At 44.7% G+C, this 23360-nt stretch overlaps 1 protein-coding gene across 1 annotated transcript; it reads left to right on the top strand.

The window, feature by feature from the left end:
- The first annotated feature begins 1254 nt into the window (after positions 1-1254).
- Positions 1255-10217, top strand: LOC126176589 (G2/mitotic-specific cyclin-B3-like). The gene is made up of 3 exons (XM_049923750.1): positions 1255-1436; positions 1589-2312; positions 10167-10217. The coding sequence occupies exons 1-3, from the start codon at positions 1255-1257 to the stop codon at positions 10215-10217; spliced, it is 957 nt and encodes a 318-aa protein (XP_049779707.1).
- Positions 10218-23360: the final 13143 nt, after the last annotated feature.

Genomic DNA, 23360 nt, shown 5'->3' with positions numbered 1-23360 from the left:
GAGGTGGCCCATAGTGAACTTCAGGTAGTGATGTAAGAATCACAATAGTTGAGTGCCCAGCAATCCTCATGTTGCATACAGAGAAATTGAATACCTGAAAGTGAGGTGGTAAGTTCCAACATATAACATGATGTACAATGTATTTATACTACACAAACAGAAACTGAAAAAAATACTACGCTCAAAATTTGAAAAATTGGTATTTTTTGAGGCGCTGTAGCGCCTTAGATATTGGGATTAGAAAAAAATGGCAAGAATCAAATTTGTAGAGAATTGTGTGCTCTTTAAAAAAGAAAATAGACGTTAAAGCGATTGGAGCAAAAGAAACTGAGATATTTTGAAAAAACTGAAAAAAGGCCGAAATTTTCCAAGTTTTTTGACTGCAGAAAGTTTTCCCAAGCGAAATTTTGTTGGTAAAACTCGGTTTTCTTATCTTTGCAACCATATGAACGAGTTTAAAAAATAAACTCTTCTACCCCACCTTTTGCAAGGTATATCTGCAATTTGACTGGACTAATTCCCTGAGAATGGATATTTTCCGAGAGATGGATATTTTCCGAGAGATGGATATTTCCCGAGAGATGGATATTTCCCGAGAGATGGATATTTCCCGAGAGATGGATATTTCCCGAGAGATGGATATTTTCCGAGAGATGAATATTTTCCAAGAGATGGATAGTTTATGCGCGATTGATATTCTTCGAGCGAAATATGTATCGAGAGAACGATATTCTTCGAGAGACCAATGGTTTTCGAGTGATCGACACTCTTCGAGAGAACTGTGTTCCATGGGATATCGGTACTTTAGAGGTGGTCGATATTTTTGGTAAATTCGGTATTTTTCCACACATTGGTATTTTTCGAGCGATCGGTATATTAAGAGTTGTAGATATTTCACGAGATGTCGAAATTTTCGATAAGTCAATGTTTATCGAGAGATAGATTCTTTTCCTGACCGATGCTTTTCGAGTGAACAATGCTTTTCGAGACCGATATTTTCGAGAGATCGCTAATTTTCTAGCGATCGGTATATTCCGAGACGTCAATATATTTCGTGGTATCGATATCTACCGAGAGATCTAATTTCTTCAAGAGAATATCATTTTACACGAGCTCGCCAGTTTTCGCGAGATCAACATTTTTCGCGAAATCGACACTCTTCCAAAAGTCGACACTCTTCGAGAGGTCGACTACTTTCGAGACGTCGACCACTTTCGAGACGTCGCCAATTTTCTAGACGTCGACACTTTCGAGATGCCGGCACTTTTCGAGATGTCGGCACTTTTCGAGATGCCGGCACTTTTCGAGATGTCGGCACTTTTCGAGATGCCGGCACTTTTCGAGATGCCGGCACTTTTCGAGAGGCCGACACTTTTCGAGAGGCCGGCACTTTTCGAGAGGCCGACACTTTTCGAGAGGCCGGCACTTTTCGAGAGGCCGGCACTTTTCTAGTGTCGGCACTTTTCTAGTGTCGGCACTTTTCTAGTGTCGGCACTTTTCTAGTGTCGGCACTTTTCTAGTGTCGGCACTTTTCTAGTGTCGGCACTTTTCTAGTGTCGGCACTTTTCTAGTGTCGGCACTTTTCTAGTGTCGGCACTTTTCTAGTGTCGGCACTTTACGAGTGGTCGGCACTTTTCGAGTGGTCGGCACTTTTCGAGTGGTCGGCCCTTTTCGAGTGGTCGGCCCTTTTCGAGTGGTCGGCGCTTTCCGAGTGGTCGGCGCTTTCCGAGTGGTCGGCGCTTTCCGAGTGGTCCGCGCTTTCCGAGTGGTCGACGCTCTTCGAGAGACCGACGCTCTTCGAGAGACCGACGCTCTTCGAGAGACCGACGCTCTTCGAGAGACCGACGCTCTTCGAGAGACCGACGCTCTTCGAGAGACCGACGCTCTTCGAGAGACCGACGCTCTTCGAGAGACCGACGCTCTTCGAGAGACCGACGCTCTTCGAGAGACCGACGCTCTTCGAGAGACCGACGCTCTTCGAGAGACCGACGCTCTTCGAGAGACCGACGCTCTTCGAGAGACCGACGCTCTTCGAGAGACCGACGCTCTTCGAGAGACCGACGCTCTTCGAGAGACCGACACTCTTCGGGAGACCGACGCTCTTCGGGAGACCGACGCTCTTCGGGAGACCGACGGTCTTCGGGAGACCGACACTTCTCGAGAGACCGACACTTCTCGAGAGACCGACACTTCTCGAGAGACCGACACTTCTCGAGAGACCGACACTTCTCGAGAGACCGACACTTCTCGAGAGACCGACACTTCTCGAGAGACCGACACTTCTCGAGAGACCGACACTTCTCGAGAGACCGGTATCTCTCGAGAGACCGGTATCTCTCGAGACCGGTATCTCTCGAGACCGGTATCTCTCGAGACCGGTATCTCTCGAGAGTCCGGTATCTTTCGAGAGACCGGTATCTTTCGAGAGTCCGGTATCTTTCGAGAGTCCGGTATCTTTCGAGAGTCCGGTATCTTTCGAGAGTCCGGTATCTTTCGAGAGTCCGGTATCTTTCGAGAGTCCGGTATCTTTCGAGAGTCCGGTATCTTTCGAGAGACCGGTATCTTTCGAGAGACCGGTATCTTTCGAGAGGCCGGTATCTTTCGAGAGTCCGGTATCTTTCGAGAGACCGGTATCTTTCGAGAGTCCGGTATCTTTCGAGAGACCGGTATCTTTCGAGAGACCGATATCTTTCGAGAGACCGATATCTTTCGGGAGACCGATATCTTTCGGGAGACCGATATCTTTCGGGAGACCGATATCTTTCGGGAGACCGATATCTTTCGGGAGACCGATATCTTTCGGGAGACAGACATTTTTCGGGAGTCAGACATTTTTCGGGAGTCAGACATTTTTCGGGAGTCAGACATTTTTCGAGAGTCAGACATTTTTCGAGAGACAGACATTTTTCGAGAGACAGACATTTTTCGAGAGACAGACATTTTTCGAGAGACAGACATTTTTCGAGAGACAGACATTTTTCGAGAGACAGACATTTTTCGAGAGACAGACATTTTTCGAGAGACAGACATTTTTCGAGAGACAGACATTTTTCGAGAGACAGACATTTTTCGAGAGACAGACATTTTTCGAGAGACAGACATTTTTCGAGAGACAGACATTTTTCGAGAGACAGACATTTTTCGAGAGACAGACATTTTTCGAGAGACAGACATTTTTCGAGAGACAGACATTTTTCGAGAGACAGACATTTTTCGAGAGACAGACATTTTTCGAGAGACAGACATTTTTCGAGAGACAGACATTTTTCGAGAGACAGACATTTTTCGAGAGACAGACATTTTTCGAGAGACAGACATTTTTCGAGAGACAGACATTTTTCGAGAGGCAGACATTTTTCGAGAGGCAGACATTTTTCGAGAGAGACATTTTTCGAGAGAGACATTTTTCGAGAGAGAGACATTTTTCGAGAGGTCGATATTTTTCGAGAGTCCGATATTTTTCGAGAGGACGATATTTTTCTAGAGATCGATATTTTTCCAGATATTGATATTTTTCGAGAGATAGATGTTGTCCGAGAGATAGATGTTGTCCGAGAGATAGATGTTGTCCGAGAGATAGATGTTGTCTGAGAGATCGATATTTTTCGAGAGTTCGTGTACCTTCAATTCAGGGGCATATGTTAAGACTAGGTAAACTCAAGACCCATTTCCGATGTGTTCGATTAGGCTTCCCCCGTGACAGGACCTGCCGTAAGGCAGAACACAAAGTTTTTTAAAAATACTTGGTGGAGACATTGGCCGTAAAAGTCAGCATTTTGACTACTCAGGAAACGTTCTGCTCCAAAATCACCACTTCCTCATTCTGCGAAGATGTCATTGGGTATCATGTCATTAAATGGTTCCATTTCGCAGGAAGCTATGTGTTTGAGGCAAAATTTGACAGACCAGAGAACCAGCATATACACTGAGGTGACAAAAGTCATGGATACTGATCTGCACATAGCATGGAGCAGTTGGTAAGAGCCAATGGTAGGTTTCGAGTGTGGTGCTGACCTCACGAAGCCATGGAACCAAGTAGTCGACAAGTCACTGTGCATGATGGTGATGGCTCCATAATGGTGTGAGCTATGTTTACATGTAATGGATTGTTTTCTCTCCTTCAACTGAATCGACTGTTGAGTGGAAATGGATATGTTCAGCTACTTGCAGAGCATTTCTAGTGCAACAAAGTTGGAATTTTTGTGGATGACAATGCGCCACGTCACTGGACTACAGCTGTTCACCATTGATTTGAAGACCACTCTGGACAATTCGAGCGAATTATTTGGCCACCAGATCACTGGACATGAATTCCATCGGACATTTATGGGACATAATCGAGAGGTCAGTTCGTGCACAAAATCCTGCACCAGCAACAATTTCGCAATTACGGACGGCTATAGAGGCAGCATGGCTCAATATTCCTGTAAGAGACTTCCAACGACTTTTTGAGTCCATGCTATTTTGAACTGTTGCACTACATTGGGCAAAAGCACGTCCGGCGAGATATTTGAAGATACCCCATAACTTTTGTTACCTCAGTGTAGATGCCTGTATTCTGTGCAGAGTAAGCTGGGGCGTTGTCTTGGAACAAAACAATCCCTCAGTTAGTTTCCTGCGACATTTCATCCTGTGACTGACAGACAGCTGTGTTAGAGGACAGCAGTCGTAACAGCAACCAATCAGAGCACGAGTTTGGTCACACCTTCACTCCTGCGCTCCTTCATTATACCTCAGCTGCAGGACGACAACTACGACCTAAAAAAAAATTGTTGTGATTTGTTCTTGTGTGCATTGTTTCCCAGTGTGGTACTTTTCCTTTACGGAATATTTTAAGTGACCTGTGAAATTGCTGTTACGATCCTACAAAGCGAACTCAATACTGCACGTTAAAGGTGAAGATATGAACGCTATCAGCACTAAATTACGCAGCTGCTGCTACAAGAGCCTATTGCACTTGCGCGAAACGGTGACCCGACAACATTCCCCCACCTCCCTAAACCCAACTGTCAATCACTTTGCTATTCTAATCCAGGTATGGTGATGCACTGTGGTACTGAAAACAACCTTCGGCTTGATGACAGTTCTGTCTTCTCTTTTTATTGATATTTTGTTTTGGTTTCTGTATTGACATTCTACAGTACTCTGGCTTGGGGATTTCTGTGTGTACGAGGACTGCAGACTTGTAACTGACAACAAAAAAGAAATCATTACGTAACATTTTTTGAGGTGATGATTAAAACTTTTTGACTATCCCTCATAAAACTACAATAGAACGTAAGCACCGGGTGGTTATAATTAAAGTGCAACTAGTCACGGCGGTCCGATGTGGACTCCAATTAATGTATGGCAGCGATAGTTGTTATATTTGCCAATGTTTCAATGTGGAAGCGATTTACGCTGGAAAAAATTAGTTCCAGTTTTAGCCACCAGATGCAAATCTGGCGCTTTAGACTGTTTGCATGACGGTGTGCCATCCACAGTATCATTCGAGAAGCCATAAAGTGAGTTAACAGTGTGGCCATGCGTTGTTAATGAAACTGTTTCGTGTGAGAGGCAGCAATTACAGTGCTGTATTACAAAGTATCTCCGACTGAAAGGTCTGAGAAGAGGCCTGATGTAATTAAATGGTTTAAATCAGTGGTAGTCCAACTAGCCCCTATAGCCCACTAGTGAGCGTTTCAGTTTTCGTGGCAGGTGGCAGCAATTTTAAAAACATTTTCAATACTTTTCGTGAAATTTTGAGATATAGAGATTTTTGTAACTTTGCTTTAAAAATTTAATAAGTCAAATTACATTCCTGTTGTGTAAGGTGAAATGATCTCCTTACCTTCATTTCTTACATATTCCGTCCTCCCAGTCGTTTTTTGCACATCAAGACGCTTCATTCGAACCCAAACTCGATAAGGTAGAGTCCATTTTGTATGAATTCATGTAAGAAATGTGCAAATCTAATAAGTAAATTGCAAGTGCGCACCAAGGTGAAAAAGTCGAGGCTGGCGTACACAACATGATGGCCACAGGAATTTTCGTTCTAAAGAGGAAACCAGCCCACTGGGAGGTCCGTCCCTTCAGAGGGGTGGGTCAACAACATACCTACTTTGGCCGAAGCGACTGCCCAGAGAGGACAGCTTTTGCCAGAGCGAAGGGATAACGACACCCGTCTTTGACTTAAAAGCAAAATTCCTTTACATTGTGTGGGAGAGCATTTTTTGATGGACCGACTGCATAGATACGGAGTTCTCATATGAGGACAATATATGCCTAACTGAGATGCCACATAGTTCTGCAATGGTCGACTTAAACGAAACGTCATTCTCCCGTTTAAAAGAGCAATGCTGACCAGTGGAATATTTCTGACGCAAAGAGCTAGAGGAGTGAGGGAAGACAGCGAATCATATACCCTTGCAACTTTCCCAGAAAAAGGAGCCATTCCATTGTCGTTCTTGGAGCAGGAACACGTAACGAGAGTGAGTGCACTCGTGCGTGCACGCAAAGAGCGAGGAACAAAGTCTCTCCTCAGTACTTCACTGGGAGAGCACCTGTGTCATTAGCAAATCGGAGTGATACTCTATGTTAAGTCGCTCATGATTAAGTATTGTTCACTGTGTTGGTCGCCACACTTATTGTGCAGTGTGAACACAGAGTACTAGTTAAAGGCCTGCGAGCGAATATTGAGTGGCATCACGGTGGACTGGTTATCTGACCAGTGTACCACGCTAATATTTAGACTAGGGGCGGATAGGAGTCCTTGACTTCATCAAGGCATAGGGAGAGTTTGATTGGCGAAGGTCAATCCAGATAGAAAGAGATAGTTGTGTTATTTGTCAGCAGCGAGCGATGCAGACAGCACTCGTCGCAGCTCACGGTATTGTGTGCTACAGCATATGCGAGCCCCATCTGTCGTCAATAACAGTACACTCCATTACACTTCGCACTTGACAGCCTTTACTGTACCTAGAAAAGTTATTCAAATTGTGTAGGCACAGCTCTCAGCCTTTCTGCTGAGTACATAACATTCTTAAAGAAAGGGAGAAAAGAACTCTTTCCATACTTTGTAAAATAGCATACCTATCCATAAGAGGCAATCTACTGTTCTGAAAAGAACCCAGAAATTTATTATTTTATAAGAAAAAGTTTCACTTGATTTCTCAGAATTTTTTTCCAATAAGTAATATTTTTCGTTCGTTTAATGTTTTTCTTACAGTAATTAGCAATACTCCAGTACCCAAGTATTCCACTAGTTATGTAAGAATATAGAATATTTTTGTGTCTTTTCCTTACAGCAGACGACTCCAGAAGATATTTGTTGCTGAATGTTTTTCAAGCAGTTCTTGTCAGTACATTAGGAGCGTCTGTCTGACTTCTGTAGTAGTGTGAGGTGGAAATTGTTTCTTGCAGGAGATAAAGGGTACTTGTTGGATCAATCCTTTGTGCAACTTGACACAATAAAACCCATACACTCACAGGAAATGGCGACCCTGCCAGGATAGGTAAAACCAGAAGTAGGCACAGCAGGTCACTATCGTAGTTGGTAATTTTTTTCATATCGCAAAGAGATATTTGCAAAGATCTAGGGTTATAATAGATACCAGTAGCGAGGAAAGTAGAATTTTAGGGACAAGGTCTTGTGTTATTGTGTTTGAAAATTTTGGATTTTTACGATTTTTGAGTAGCTGTTAGGGCAGGTGATAGGCACAGACGCTGAGTGACGCAGAGATGCAGAGTGACGCAGTATCAAATGAGTTAGAATTAAGAAACAACATTTTTTTGCCATTTGCAAGCGCACAGGTGGAGATTGGAGACTGTAACAGAGCAGACAGAACAGCCGAGAAGTCACGACGTCATTGTTGTTGGTTCAACCAAATTATAAGTGGTCGTACAGTTTTGTATATAGGGTTGTGGTGTGCTGAAAGAACTTCCATGCTACAAAAGCACAAGCCAAAAGGTTACAGGATAGACAGCAGGTAGACAAGATGGGGAAAAAATCAGATAAACAGCACATAAACGAGCTTGTTGAGAATAGGGCAGACGGCGAACCTGAGAATAGGACAGACGGTGAATCGGAGAATAGGACAGCTGGTGAGCTGCAGCATCAGCAGGCTCAATTAGATTGGGGTAGAAGTGAGACAGAGATGGGAATCGAAGGGACGAGAACATCGAATTTCCAGAATACGAAATTCCGTGTAGAGCACATTCTGAGCCAGAAATAGACAGCCCACGCAGGAAATGGCAAAGATTGGCAGCGAAACGAGCTAAAGAAACGCGTTTGTTTGGCGCATATCCAGAGACAGAATTCGCATCAATAAAGTCAATGAATCGGCAGTTAGCTGACGTCGAAAGAGAAGCAGACAGTGAGGAAGAGGGGGAACATTTAGAATACGTCGAACCTCTCGTACACATTCTCAATATGCCTCAGCAACAGGCACAGAATTTTGTGGAGTAACGAGCTCCACGAAAAGGTTCCGTAACAGACGCAACTATAGCTGCAACCACAAGACATACACAACAGAGAGGGCAGTGGGCGGAGTTGTTTGCGCCAAGTAATGGTTCAATGACATACACAACTAGTCCTCAACACAAAAAACACAGGGAGAAGGGAAAACACCACTGACTGTTGCAGTTATCAAACTTAGAAACGCCACAGCATAGCCCAGTAAACGACGTAACTGACCGAGTATAAAACAATAGAATGAGAGCACACAGTTCAGCAGAAGGCAATGTTACAGGACAGGACGCGATCATGGATATGTTACAAAAAATGAACTATAGTATAATGAAACAATACACAGATGACGGATATTAATACACAGATAACGAAACAGAATCCACAGATGACGAAACAGCATCAGCAATTGAAGCAGGATAATCAGAACTTGAGACAAGAGATAAAGACACAGATTCAACAGGTTAAAATCCAGATGGAAGAAGGGATCGCTAGAATTGATAGTCAGATCACACAGATAAACAAAGACGTGAAAGAATCTAGAGAAAGAATTCAGGTACTAACACAAAGTCAGCAGCAATTACGCACTGACGTGGACAAGGTCCAATTGGACATCGTAAACGTTGACAAAAAGGTGGAACGTTTTACGAAAAAAGTCACTCGAACAGCAATACAAATTTCGGAAGAACAAGCAAGGTCGCAAAAGTTGCACTGAAATATATGATCAGCGGATCAATAAGACAGAACTTAAAAACAAAGATCAGTTTGAAAAGATTCGAACAGAGTTGATACAAACTATCGAAGAAAAGACTGAGAACGATTACACCTGTAGCGAAACAACTGATACATCAAGCATTAATTCAGTACACAAAGACGCGCCGTCTAAGAAAGTTCAATTAGAACCAAGGCCAGACGTAACACTCGTGCAGAAATCGAAACAGAAAACCCCGATTAAAGTAATACATGACATACCACAGAACCAGGACAACGTCGACTCTATAGAAGGCCCTGACGCTACGTCATCAGTCGTTAGTGACGTCACAACATCTAGGCATGCCGCATGGCATATGATCGGGAGTGTCGGTTGTGCAGTGCCGTTCCTTTTGTGTTACGAATTGTGTTTTTTTCTACTACAGCAGTTATAGTGAGTTTTCACCATGGTGTACAAGTGTTGTGTTCCTCGCTGTAACGGGAATTATCTAAATGGACCTAAGGTCCATGTGTTTTCGTTTCCTAACGACAAAAACCTTCGTCGCAAGTGGATTGCCGCCATTCACAGGGATGCATTTTCACCAACCAAATATTCCAAAGTACGTAAATCCGATAGTGTTCCATGTTTTCAGTTTTTATAGTTCTTTATTCTTTATTTATAACTTTTGAAGACCTGTACGATATTGTACCCAGGCACCACTACTGATTTTGTGTCGTCAGTCTTACGTAGTAAACGAAGTTCAGCAACTAGTATTCACACTTGAATAGACGAAATCGCGTTTTCTATATTATTTTTTATTTACTCGAAGGCACGATTTATTTTACCTGCATGTAGGCAAAGACTGCTTCTCAGAGTAAAGATCATACAGTTAGCTGTGTTGTGACAAGTAGCGTTTTAGCAAAGATTTCCATTGAAAATTATAGTACGATGTGTAGATTCTAAGTTATGATCTCTAATAAAATCGAATTAGTGTTCAACTTCAGTCATTATTTTGGAAATTATTTTCAGGTATGTAAACTACATTTTCCAAAAGAGGATGTAAGAAAATCTTTCATCTAAATAAAACTGCAGAATCCAAAACAATACCAAACATTTGGTCCAAAAATAAGGGATTTGTAGTGACAAGCACGCCCAGGCGTTTCTGCCTGCAACAGACCTGGCGTTCGCCGTGCCTAGCTGACGTGACGTCACGAACAAGCGCCGAGGCCTTCCTTTGAGTCGATGTTGACCAGGCACAGTATCTAGAAAAACAGGACACATACAGTCAGCCGATACCAATAGAAAGACAGGCGACTGAACCAGTAAATCCAATGACACAATATAACAGTAGCGCAGGTACAGTACCGCGAATGACGAGAGTAGAGACAAACGAACAACACTTTCGTTCACCAGTGTTACGATATGATGCAACTATGGGGCAGGAAATTGAGCATATGCAGACAGGCATAGACTACCAGAGAATAGGCAAGATGACACAAGCAGTGGCAGATTATTTGAGTCCATGCATCAGCCACAAACCGGATTTATGAGTAGATATGATACAGACCACTTCCTAACAGTAAGAAAATTTCAACATTTCAAGGAAGGAGGAGGTAGCTTGCATGCACGCACATTCTTAGATCAGTTCCAAGTAGGCTTGCCAAAACATTGGAGCGTGGCTCACAAACTTGCCTTCATTTGTGCACACATGTCAGGAAAAGTAGCGGAGGTGATGCAAAAGATCGCTGCTACCTGTACGTCTTACCTATAGTTCAGAACAGTATTTCTCGAAAGATATTGGCCTAAGGAGGAGCAAAACAAAATTAAATACGAGTTACATCAGATGACACCATATGAAAACTCAGGGGAGAAAAGCGTGGTAAAATTCTTGACACAATGGACAAAAAGAATAAATGCCTACACAAACCATACAGTAATGGAGAGCTGATACGTCTATGTAGAATGACGTTACCGGTAAAATATCAACAGGCAACAGTAGGAAAAAATGAAAATACCGAAGAATTCAGGGAGGTCTTGAGGGAAATTGAATTCATGTTTAAAGAAAACGAGGTGAAAGAAAAAAAGAAAGGAGAGGGAACAGCAAAAGGAGAGGACTAGGAACGAATATTCCAATAATAATAATCGTAAGCCTAATACCAATAATTTCAGGCAATTTAACAGACCAGGACAGTGGCATAATGAAGGTAATTGGCATAGAAACGAGAACCAGAATAATTGGTACCGAAATAGGAACGGCAATGGACACTCATACAGTGGTGGATATGGGTTTAGGAATCAAAATGCCAACGGTCAAGGGTACTTTGAAAGAGGTCACGATGCCAGAAACGGCAAATGGCGAGACCAAGGCGCGAATAACTACAGAGGAAATTATAGTCCACAGAGACAAGAACAACACAGCAAAGAGAAACCAGAAGTAGAAGTTAGGCCACCGAATACTGCAAAACGTAAAGATTCACGTGAAAAATGAGGAAGAGGTTAGGCAAACTAACATCCACGCTACCTTATACTAACCACTAAATCAAATTAAATTAATAGATCAACAGAACAACATAATTAAAAGAAAAAAAGGGACACAAAACAGACTAACAATTTCTTGTAGCATTGAGTATCCTGCAACAAGCACGCAAACAAGAAATGACACACAACCCATAAAAGGATGAAGAAGTGGTAGGACATAATTAGAATAAAGAAATATATCAATCTAATAATTTTCGCCACTATCAGAAAATTTTTGCATTACATAAAATCAGAGATTTTTTGTAAATAACAATAACAAATGTATGTAAAACTAAAATTGTAAATATGTCTACGCATCAGAGGGACATCACCACCAACATCAATCGCCAGTTTCCTTAACACCAGATGCTTCGAGATAGCGATGGAGAGGGTACAGACATGTTGAGAAAGCACTTAGGACAATGAAAACAACATGAAGACCAAAGCCACACTGGAAATGCAGGTTGCAACAAGGTTGGACTTCAGAAGAACAACACGCAGCGTGGACATGTCATATGCCACGATACTGCTACTTCATGGACATGTGTGGGGAGAATCATGATACGAGACTACAAAGAAGGTACAAGAAATAAACTCATCAACTTATATTTGGAAAGGCAGTCAGATCCTACAAATCCCATATCTCTGCTACATTAAAATTCACATATTCCTAACCCAAGAAGAACAGAAGAATGCAAGAAAGAAGAGAAGGAAAGAAGATGCAAGACAAAGAAGGGCAGAAGACAGCAAGATACCATTCTCTCCTATCCTACAAAGAAAATCGTTACAAACGTCTTTTAATGAACTTTGAGGCATGGTAACTACACTAACCACCTCTCCAAAAATAAACCTTGAATAGTCAAACAAATACAAACGAATGGCAAACAGAATATTAAGCGGTACCAACAAACATTATCCAGAAATGGATTCAGCAAAATGAACATCATTCTCCCTACCACAATACCAAATTGCTATACCGAACCAGATGTGGAGTACCAAGACGTCACGGCACATATTAGGTGACGATCGTCGGTAATCACCAACTTACTACAATCATCGAACTGCCATACCGCCCCAGGTGTGACAGCAAAGGAGTACCAAGAGATCACTGCATACTCAATAAACCCCAGTCATCATCATCGGTTAAAAATACCACTTCATGATAACATCAACAAATAAGACCCAGCGTCACGTGCTAGAGTGCTTCTCACATGATTTGTGACACCCATATAAATGAGTCGACACCTTCCAGCACTGCCATGGGGATCGTCGAACAAGAAATGGGCAGAGTAAACACAACCAGCATAGACTATAAAAATTAGATATATGCGAATAATACTTACCTTCTTATTTGTGAAAGTAATTATTTTATTAAATAGGTAAAGCCCCTAATTTATACATACCTCAAAATTTTTGAGAAGGAAACTAAATTAGGATAGTCATACAATTTCTTATTTCCTTCATATGTAGAATTAGAAAAAGAATTATGTAGTATTTTCCTTCAGTAAAGAATATTCATAAATACATTTTTATTGCAATCATAACATTAGTATTGAGGGTAGAATTAAGAGAAAAGCTTCTTCATTCTTTAAATGGAAAAACAGTGACACATAAAAGAAAGAAAGAAATGGAACAAATTGACACAACAGAACTTGTGCGAACATTCACAGAAAGCTTAATTAAAAAAGAGAAATAACCACACTAAGACACGATACACTGTACACTAATGAATTTAGAAAAATTAATATTGTAAACGCAACTTTTGGAAATGACAAAGAAAAACAGAGACACGTAATGGCAATGACAAAGAAAATAAACCTTTGTAAAGTCTATGTCTGCCAAACAACAAAACACAAATAGTATAATTAAAAACTAGAAACAATAGCTATTTAGAAGTAATTACAAAATACTCAAGAATGCCTGAGAAAGTTTATTGGAAAATCTAAAAGAACAATTTTTGCCCCAGCATTGACAAACCCCAGACAAAAATTTGGTCCCAAGTGGGGGGGGGGGGAGGGGGCAGGGGGTATGTCAGGTGGCGTGGTCGCCTTACCTTCATTTCTTACATATTCCGTCCTCACAATCGTATTCTGCACATTCAGACACTTCATTCAAACCCAAACTCGATAAGGTAGCGTCAATTTTGTATGAATTCATGCAAGCAATATACACTCCTGGAAACTGAAATAAGAACACCGTGAATTCATTGTCCCAGGAAGGGGAAACTTTATTGACACATTCCTGGGGTCAGATACATCACATGATCACACTGACAGAACCACAGGCACACAGACACAGGCAACAGAGCATGCACAATGTCGGCACTAGTACAGTGTATATCCACCTTTCGCAGCAATGCAGGCTGCTATTCTCCTATGGAGACGTAGAGATGCTGGATGTAGTCCTGTGGAACGGCTTGCCATGCCATTTCCACCTGGCGCCTCTGTTGGACCAGCGTTCGTGCTGGACGTGCAGACCGCGTGAGACGACGCTTCATCCAGTCCCAAACATGCTCAATGGGGGACAGATCCGGAGATCTTGCTGGCCAGGGTAGTTGACTTACACCTTCTAGAGCACGTTGGGTGGCACGGGATACATGCGGACGTGCATTGTCCTGTTGGAACAGCAAGTTCCCTTGCCGGTCTAGGAATGGTAGAACGATGGGTTCGATGACGGTTTGGATGTACCGTGCACTATTCAGTGTCCCCTCGACGATCACCAGTGGTGTACGGCCAGTGTAGGAGATCGCTCCCCACACCATGATGCCGGGTGTTGGCCCTGTGTGCCTCGGTCGTATGCAGTCCTGATTGTGGCGCTCACCTGCACGGCGCCAAACACGCATACGACCATCATTGGCACCAAGGCAGAAGCGACTCTCATCGCTGAAGACGACACGTCTCCATTCGTCCCTCCATTCACGCCTGTCGCGACACCACTGGAGGCGGGCTGCACGATGTTGGGGCGTGAGCGGAAGACGGCCTAACGGTGTGCGGGACCGTAGCCCAGCTTCATGGAGACGGTTGCGAATGGTCCTCGCCGATACGCCAGGAGCAACAGTGTCCCTAATTTGCTGGGAAGTGGCGGTGCGGTCCCCTACGGCACTGCGTAGGATCCTACGGTCTTGGCGTGCATCCGTGCGTCGCTGCGGTCCGGTCCCAGGTCGACCGGCACGTGCACCTTCCGCCGACCACTGGCGACAACATCGATGTACTGTGGAGACCTCACGCCCCACGTGTTGAGCAATTCGGCTGTACGTCCACCCGGCCTCCTGCATGCCCACTATACGCCCTCGCTCAAAGTCCGTCAACTGCACATACGGTTCACGTCCACGCTGCCGCGGCATGCTACCAGTGTTAAAGACTGCGATGGAGCTCCGTATGCCACGGCAAACTGGCTGACACTGACGGCGGCGGTGCACAAATGCTGCGCAGCTAGCGCCATTCGACGGCCAACACCGCGGTTCCTGGTGTGTCCGCTGTGCCGTGCGTGTGATCATTGCTTGTACAGCCCTCTCGCAGTGTCCGGAGCAAGTATGGTGGGTCTGACACACCGGTGTCAATGTGTTCTTTTTTCCATTTCCAGGAGTGTACAAATCCAATAAGTAAATCGCAACTGCGCACCGAGGTTGAAAAAGTCGAGGCTGGCTTGCATACCATGATGGCCACAGGAATTTTCGCTCTAAAGAAGAAACCAGCCTGCTGGGAGGTCCGTCTCTTCAGAGGGGTGGGTCAACAACATACCTACTTCCGCCGAAGCGACCGCCCAGAGAGGACAGCTTTTGCCAGAGCAAAGGGATAATGACACTCGTCTTCGACTTAAAAGCAGAATTCCTTTACATTGTTTGGGAGCACCCAGAAGACGCATTTTTTGACGGACCAAATGTGTAGTTACAAAGTTCTCACATGAGGAAAGTATACACCTAACAAAGATGTTACATAACTCCGCATTGGTCGACTTAAACGAAACGTCATTCTCCCCTTTAAAAGAGCAACGCTGATTGTCGGAATATTTCTGACACAAAGAGCCAGTAGAGTGGGGGAAGACCACGAATGATATAACCTTACAACTTTTCCAGAAAAAGGAGCCATTCCGACCTTAACTTTTTCCGGCGAATTGAATGTTCAAATAACTTACGGGTTTGCTGCAGGGTGACGTCGTCGACCAGCGCAGATATTTCGACAGGAGCACACCCTGTCATTCTCAAGGCACAAATGCAAGGAGGACGCAATGTGCAAGGAAGTTGAATACATCGTTTCACAGAGGAGAAACAAGGAAGATACCATACACAGAACAAATGTCAACACAAACAAAGATTACCAACATCAAAAATATTGATAGTGACTTAATCATCAGGTGAGGTAGCACTAATTCTGTCCCTCTGTTTTTTTGATGAGAAACAGAGCGGGATTCCAAGTAGTGTCCAAACAAAATCCATCATTTCTGTGTATAAGGTTGCTTGATAGTTTGATTTCAACAGCTTCCTGTCTAACACTACCCCAATAGCTGGACGAGCAAGCCAGAATCTCCATGTTGTTGTATTCCATAGGGTGACCGGTTTCAAGGCAATGTTCTGCAATAGCAGATTTGCTCGGCTGTTCTAAGCGTGTGTGACATGTTCAATACACCGGTCTTCCACAGTCCTGATTGTCTGACCAATATCTGACATGCCACAACTGCAAGGAATACGATAGACACCAGCCTTACGCAAACCAAGATCATCTTTATGGACGCCAACTGGGCCTTAATCTTAGAACGTGGTCGGAAAACACATTTCGCATCATATTTCAGCAAAATACCGCCAATCCTGTTGGAAATGCTTCCTGCGTAAGGCAAAAAGGCCGTAGAATTAGGTGCCACTTCGTTGCTATCGTCACTCACCCGTTGCACAAAAAGCTGATAGCGCAACGCACGTTTGATCTGCCTCTCACAATAACCGTTCTGACCAAAGGTGCCTTCAAGATGTGATAGCTCAGTCGCCAAACTTTCAGGGTCTGAGATAACGTGGACCCTGTGAACCAAGGTACGAAGTACTCCTTCGTGCTGTGCTGGACGGTGACAAGTATCAGCTCGCAGATACAAGTCAGTGTGGGTAGGCTTCCTATAAACAGAATGTCCCAACGTACCATCAGTCTTCTTTCCGACCAAGATATCAAGGAAGGGAAGGCATCCATCCTTTTTCACCTCCATAGTGAACTGAATATTCGGGTGGATTGAATTCAGGTGTTCCAAAAACCGGTTTAAATTCTCACTACCATGACGCAATACATCAAAAGTATCGTCTACATATCTGATAAAACACGCAGGTTTCAAGGTCGCTGACTCCAATGCACGTTCCTGAAAGTCCTCCATACACAAATTGGCCACAATAGGTGACAACGGACTTCCCACGAACGTATTATCTCCAGAGGTTTTCCAAATGCATGGTCTGCAAGATTACTTGATTTGAATCCATGTGACTTTTGGCTCTGAGGGATCTGAAAGAACACATTTACCAGGGACATGTTCGGTTTCTACCTGATCTGAAGGCCTACTCGAAGACAATTCTCAGATTACACCTGAACTGCTGCAAGCAACTGCTGACTAAGTCGTTTTACAGATGCAGCATCTCGTCGACGAATCTGGTGCTCCTATTGAACAAATTGTGTAAGCAACTGTTAATAATAAAATCAACATTATGCCTTTCTCACTTGTTTGATCTTTTCTCCCCATATCCCGTTCCTAATCCATTGCATATGGAAATATTTCTACATGTCTTTCTTGCGTTCACAGAGCCCGATTTGCAGCTGGTGACCATAATTGGAATTAATTTTCTCCAGAGTGCATTGGTTCCGCATTAACCCTTTTGCTGCTGTGGGCTATGCCAGTACCCCAGGTGCTGTGGACATCTTTAGTGCGCCGCTTGGGTTTTCCGATAGTGTTGTGGACGTCTGTATGTGTCCTGAGCCGCCGACATCTGACTGCTGCGGACGAGTTGCTTCCATGTCCCAGCGAATAATAAAATGTCGAGTATTTTGCAACATATGTTCTTCGTTGTGTGCCATCACTCGAAAAAAAAAAACTCGTTTCGATATCTTGAATCGTTTGTGAGAATGACGATTGTTATGACCACATGATTCGCGATGCGCAAGGACGTGAAGGGGCTTGTCGCGCGCGACCGTCCATCGGTTTTGAAACCCAATAACTTGAGAACGAAACGAGACATCATTCTGCTCTCAGTTTTAAATAAAATTTCGATATCTTATTTACGTTTCATTCACTGCAATGAATCAGTTGAAATCAAACATATGCAAAGTTTACCGAATGCCTTCTTACTTCTGTAAAATATTTAAAATTTCTCGCAATGTTTTACGCACTTTGATGCAGCACAGTAACTACGACATACAATGGAAAGAAATCCAGCCCCTTATCGAGTGGATATATCAGACTGTAATATGTACAAGAATCAAATTCTTTCACCCAATAGTTTTCTTAAAATCGGATCGTGTTTCACAGCAGTCGGCAAATCCGCAAGGGCAGAACTGGGCACGTCGCGCAAAACCTTCGATCGGATACAAAACCCGGAAACTCGAGATATCAATCTGCTCTCAATTTTAAATGAAATTTCGGTACGTTATCTACATTCCATTCCCTCCAGTATATGAGCTAAAACTAACTGTACGAAAAGTTTACGCAATGCGTTTCTACCTCAGCAAAGTCTTTAAAATTGGGTGCAATGTTTTACTTAATTTTATACAGCGCAGTGGGTATGGTGGATAATGAAATGATGTTAAGTTCTTTATCGAATGAAGATATCAGACTGTAAGATGTGCAAAAGTCAAAATTTTTTCAGTTAATAGTTTTCGAAAAATCGGGTCGTAGATATTTCCTATCGGCCGGAATACCGTCCTCAGCATAGGAACCAAGATTTGGCGAGCAGTACAGCCATAACAAAAGCCTCCCTCCCCCTGCATAGAAAGCAGAGAGCACGTACGTAGCAGCGAAAATGTTAACACATTAGAATATCTACCACGTTTCGCTGCATTACGATAATCACATCCCACACTAGACCTCTGTATGTACCAAATGGCTCTGAGCACTATGGGACTTAACATCTGAGGTCATCAGTGCCTAGACTTAGAACTACTTAAACCTGATTAAACTAAGGACATCAAACACATCCATGCCCGAGGCAGGATTCGAACCTGTGACCGTAGCAGTCGCGCGGTTCCGGACTGAAGCGCCTAGAACCGCTCGGCCACCGCGGCTGGCTCTGTGTGTACCTGTACTTTAATTATAACCACCTGGTATGTCCACAAACCGGGGCAAGTATGCAGCCTCGGATAGTTCTGCTATATTTTTTCCTTTCATCGGTGAACTGTATCAGCCGCGCGGGATTAGCTGAGCGGTCTTGGGCACTGCAGTCATGGACTGTGCGGCTGGTCCCGGCGGAGGTTCTAGTCCTCCCTCGGGCATGGGTGTGTGTGTTTGTATTTAGGATAATTTAGGTTAAGTAGTGTGTAAGCTTAGGGACTGATGACCTTAGCAGTTAACTCCCATAAGATTTCACACACATTTGAACCTTTTTTTTTTTTTTTTTAACTGTATCAATGAACCGGCAGTTGCTCAGCAGCAGTGCTTTCGTGATCTTGATGAAAACAAAATCCTTAATTATGTGAATGCGTGGGGTCTGTTGTGACTTGTCCGAAAGAACAGACCCCGTACGCACTCTGCAGCTGTAATATTATGTAAACTGAAGGTGCAGGATTGGGTGGGGGAAGAAAGGAAAGGGAAGGGACTATTGATGTCAGCTGCTTCAGGACTTTATGCGGAACCATGTCCTTACAAGGGAACCTCCCCATCGCACCCCCCTCAGATTTAAAGTTGGCACAGTGGATAGGCTTTGAAAAACTGAACACAGATCAATCGAGAAAACAGGAAGAAGTTGCGTGGAACTATGAAAAAATAAGCAAAATATACAAACTGAGTAGTCCATGCGAAAGATAGGCAACATCAAGGAGTGTGTGAGCTCGAGAGCGCCGTGGTCCCGTGGTTAGCGTGAGTAGCTGCGGAACGAGAGGTCCCTGGTTCAAGTCTCCCCTCAAGTGACTTTCTTTATTTTCGCAAAGTTTGTTCATTGACGTCTCTGTTCACTGTAATAAGTTTAGTGTCTGTGTTTTGCGACCGCACCGCAAAACCGAGCGATTAGTACACGAAAGGACGTGCCTCTCCAATGGGAACCGAAAACATTTGATTGCAAGGTCATAGGTCAACCGATTCCTCCACAGGAAAACACGTCTGATATATTCCATACGCCGGCCGCGGTGGCCGTGCGATTCTAGGCGCTACAGTCCGCAACCGCGGGGCTGCTACGGTCGCAGGTTAGTAAGGTTTATGTAGTTCTGAGTTCTAGGGGACTGATGACCTAAGATGTTAAGTCCCATAGTGCTCATAGCCATTTGAACCATTTTTTATTCCATACGACACTGGTGACGGCACTCTCGTCCAAAGTAGCGAACAGTCAACTGCCAGCCAGGGAAGCTCGTTAGCAGGAATACTCTCTCTTCCGTGCGCTGTAGTCGACTGACGTCATGTGTTTCGATGTTTGTTTCGGGGTAGCGTCCCCATACTACGGCGCAGTTACCTCGCATCGGACGGACAGACGGACGGACAGATAATAATTGTCTGAAAGTAAAAAACGGTTCAAATGGCTCTGAGCACTATGGGACTTAACATCTATGGTCATCAGTCCCCTAGAACTTAGAACTACTTAAACCTAACTAACCTAAGGACATCACACACATCCATGCCCGAGGCAGGATTCGGACCTGCGACCGTAGCGGTCTGAAAGTAAAAAATTAAACTTTTCACTTTTTTTTGTTCATTGTTGATCGTTGTGTTCGGTCGTTGCGGACGTCGCAAGACATACTGTTCAAGTTCGATGGTTGATCATTCCACTCAGTTTTTTATTACAGAGGTTCACTCGAGGGAAGACTTGAACCAAGGACCTCTCGTTTCGCAGCTGCTCACGCTAACCACGGGACCACGGCGCTCCTGATCTCACACTATCCTTGATGTTGCCTGTGTTGCGCATGGACTACTATATTTTGCTTACTTTTTTCATAGTTCCACACAACTTCTTTCTGTTTCCTCAATTGATCTGTGTTCAGTTTTTCAAGGCCTATCCACTGTGCGAACTTACAACTAAATCTGAGGGGGTCCGATGGGGATGTTCTCTTGTCAGCAGCAGTGCTTTCGTGATCTTCATGAAACCAAAATCATTAATTATGTGAACGCGTGGGGTCTGTTGTGAGTTATCCGAAATAACAGACCCCATACGCAATCTGCAGCTGTAATATTATGTAAACTGAAGGTGTAGGGTGGGGTGGGGGAAAAAAGGAAAGAGAAGGTACTATTGATGTCAGCTGCTTCGGGACTGTATGCGGAACCATGTCCTTAGAACAGACACAGCGCATTCATATAACTTATTCGCCTCAATGGGCAATGAATCCACCACCTTCAGTGCGAATGCACAGTTACGTTCGCCCTCCTGCGGGAATTTCGAAGTAGCGAGCATGGAGGACACGGATAGGGACTGTGGACAGCTGGCGCTAGGTCGGCTGAGAGGCGTGCCGAGACAGTCTGCGCAGTTGCGATAAACACTGTGCCCGGGTAGCGGAGTGGTTAACGGAACAGGCTAGTAAGGAGGAGATCCCGGTTTCGACTCCCGGTCCGGCACAAATTTTCACTTATCGCCGCTGATCCCACGTAAAGTCCTTTCCTATCCCCCCTCCCCTCCGCCCCCACCCGTCCGGACCACCTTCAATTTACATAAAACCGTTAGTGGCTCAGTACTTAGTGGTACGTCGCTGCATAGTTGCACGCGCGCCTGATGGCGCCCAGTCGCCGCCCGAAGAGACATTTCGCTCGGCGTGACAGGCAGCGGCTGGGCGCACAGGAAACGAGCGGCGACCTCGGCGCGCACAAGAAAGGCGGATTGTTTGCCGCGCCAGAACAAACACTCGGCGCAGGCGGCCGCCTGGCGCTGCAGTGCTGCACGCGAGTGTCCGTCACGACGCGCCTCCTCCCCGGCTCCGCTGTTATTTCGCGCGCTGAGCAAACACTCCGGCCCAGGCGGTCCACGCTACGACGCCGCCTTGTTTGCCGCACGTTACCGCCGGACAAAACTGTGTCACAAACGGAGCAGTTTTCGCTCTACTGCGCAGTACGTCGGACACAACAATGTCGAGAGCAATACCTAGAAAACTGTCATCGTTCTTTTACTGTGAGACATCTGTTATTCGCGGAGTTGACGAAAATACTGTGAAATCTGTTGGAAAATTCCGACAACCGAATACACTACTGGCCATTAAAATTGCTACACCACGAAGATGACGTGCTACAGATGCGAAATTTAACCGATAGGTAGAAGATGCTGCGATATGAAAATGATTAGCTTTTCAGAGCATTCACACAAGGTTGGCGTTGTTGGCGACATCTACAACGTGCTGACATGAGGAAGGTTTCCTACTGGTTCCTCATACACAAACACAACTTGACCGGCGTTGCCTGGTGAAACGTTGTTGTGATGCCTCGTGTAAGAAGGAGAAATGCGTACCATCTCGTTTCCGACTTTGATAAAGGTCGGACTGTAGCCTATCGAGATTGTGGTTTATCGTATCGCGACATTGCTGCTCGCGTTGCGCGAGATACAGTGACTGTTACCAGAATATGAAATCGGTGGGTTCAGGAGGGTAATACGGAAAGCCGTGCTGGATCCCAACGGCCTCGTATCACTAGCAGTCGAGATAACAGGCATCTTATCCGCATGACTGTAACGGATCGTGCAGCCACGTCTCGATCCCTGAGTCAACAGACGGGGACGTTTGCAAGACAATAACCATCTGCACGAACAGTTCGACGACGTTCGCAGCAGCACGAACTATCAGCTCGGAGACCATCGCTGCGGTTACCCTTGACGCTGCATCACAGGCTGGAGCGCCTACGATGGTGTACTCAACCACGAACCTGGGTGCACGAATTGGGGGGGGGGGGGTTGTTTGGGGAAGAAGAGCAGACAGAGAGGTCATCGGTCTCATCGGATTAGGGAAGGAAGGCGGCCGTGCCCTTTGAAAGGAACGTCCCGGCATTTACCTGGAGCGGTTTAGGGAAATCACGGAAAGCCTAAATGAGGATGGCTGGGTGCACGAATGGCAAAGCGTCATTTTTTTCGGATGAATCCAGGTTCTGTTTACAGCATCATGATGGTCGCATCCGTGTTTGGCGACATCGCGATGAACGCACATTGGAAGCGTGTATTCGTCATCGCCATACTGGCGTATCACCCGGCGTGATGGTATGGGGTGCCATTGGTTACACGTCTCGGTCACCTCTTATTCGCATTGACGGCACTTTGAACAGTGGACGTTATATTTCAGATGTGTAACGACCCGTGGCTCTACCCTTCATTCGATCCCTGCGAAACCCTACATTTCAGCAGGATAATGCACGACCGCATGTTGCAGGTCCTGTACTGGCGTTGCTGGATACAGAAAATGTTCGACTGCCGCCCTGGCCAGCACATTCTCCCGATCTCTCACCAACTGATAACGTCTGGTCAATGGTGGTCGAGCAACTGGCTCGTCACAATACGCCAGTCACTACTCTTGATGAACAGTGGTATCGTGTTAAAGCTCCATGGGCAGCTGTACCTGTACACGCCATCCAAGC

This window comes from Schistocerca cancellata, chromosome 3 (genome assembly GCF_023864275.1).
Source record: "Schistocerca cancellata isolate TAMUIC-IGC-003103 chromosome 3, iqSchCanc2.1, whole genome shotgun sequence".
NCBI lineage: Eukaryota > Metazoa > Arthropoda > Insecta > Orthoptera > Acrididae > Schistocerca > Schistocerca cancellata.
Note: the sequence above shows the minus strand (reverse complement) of the source record. Positions and strands in the feature narration are given on the sequence as shown.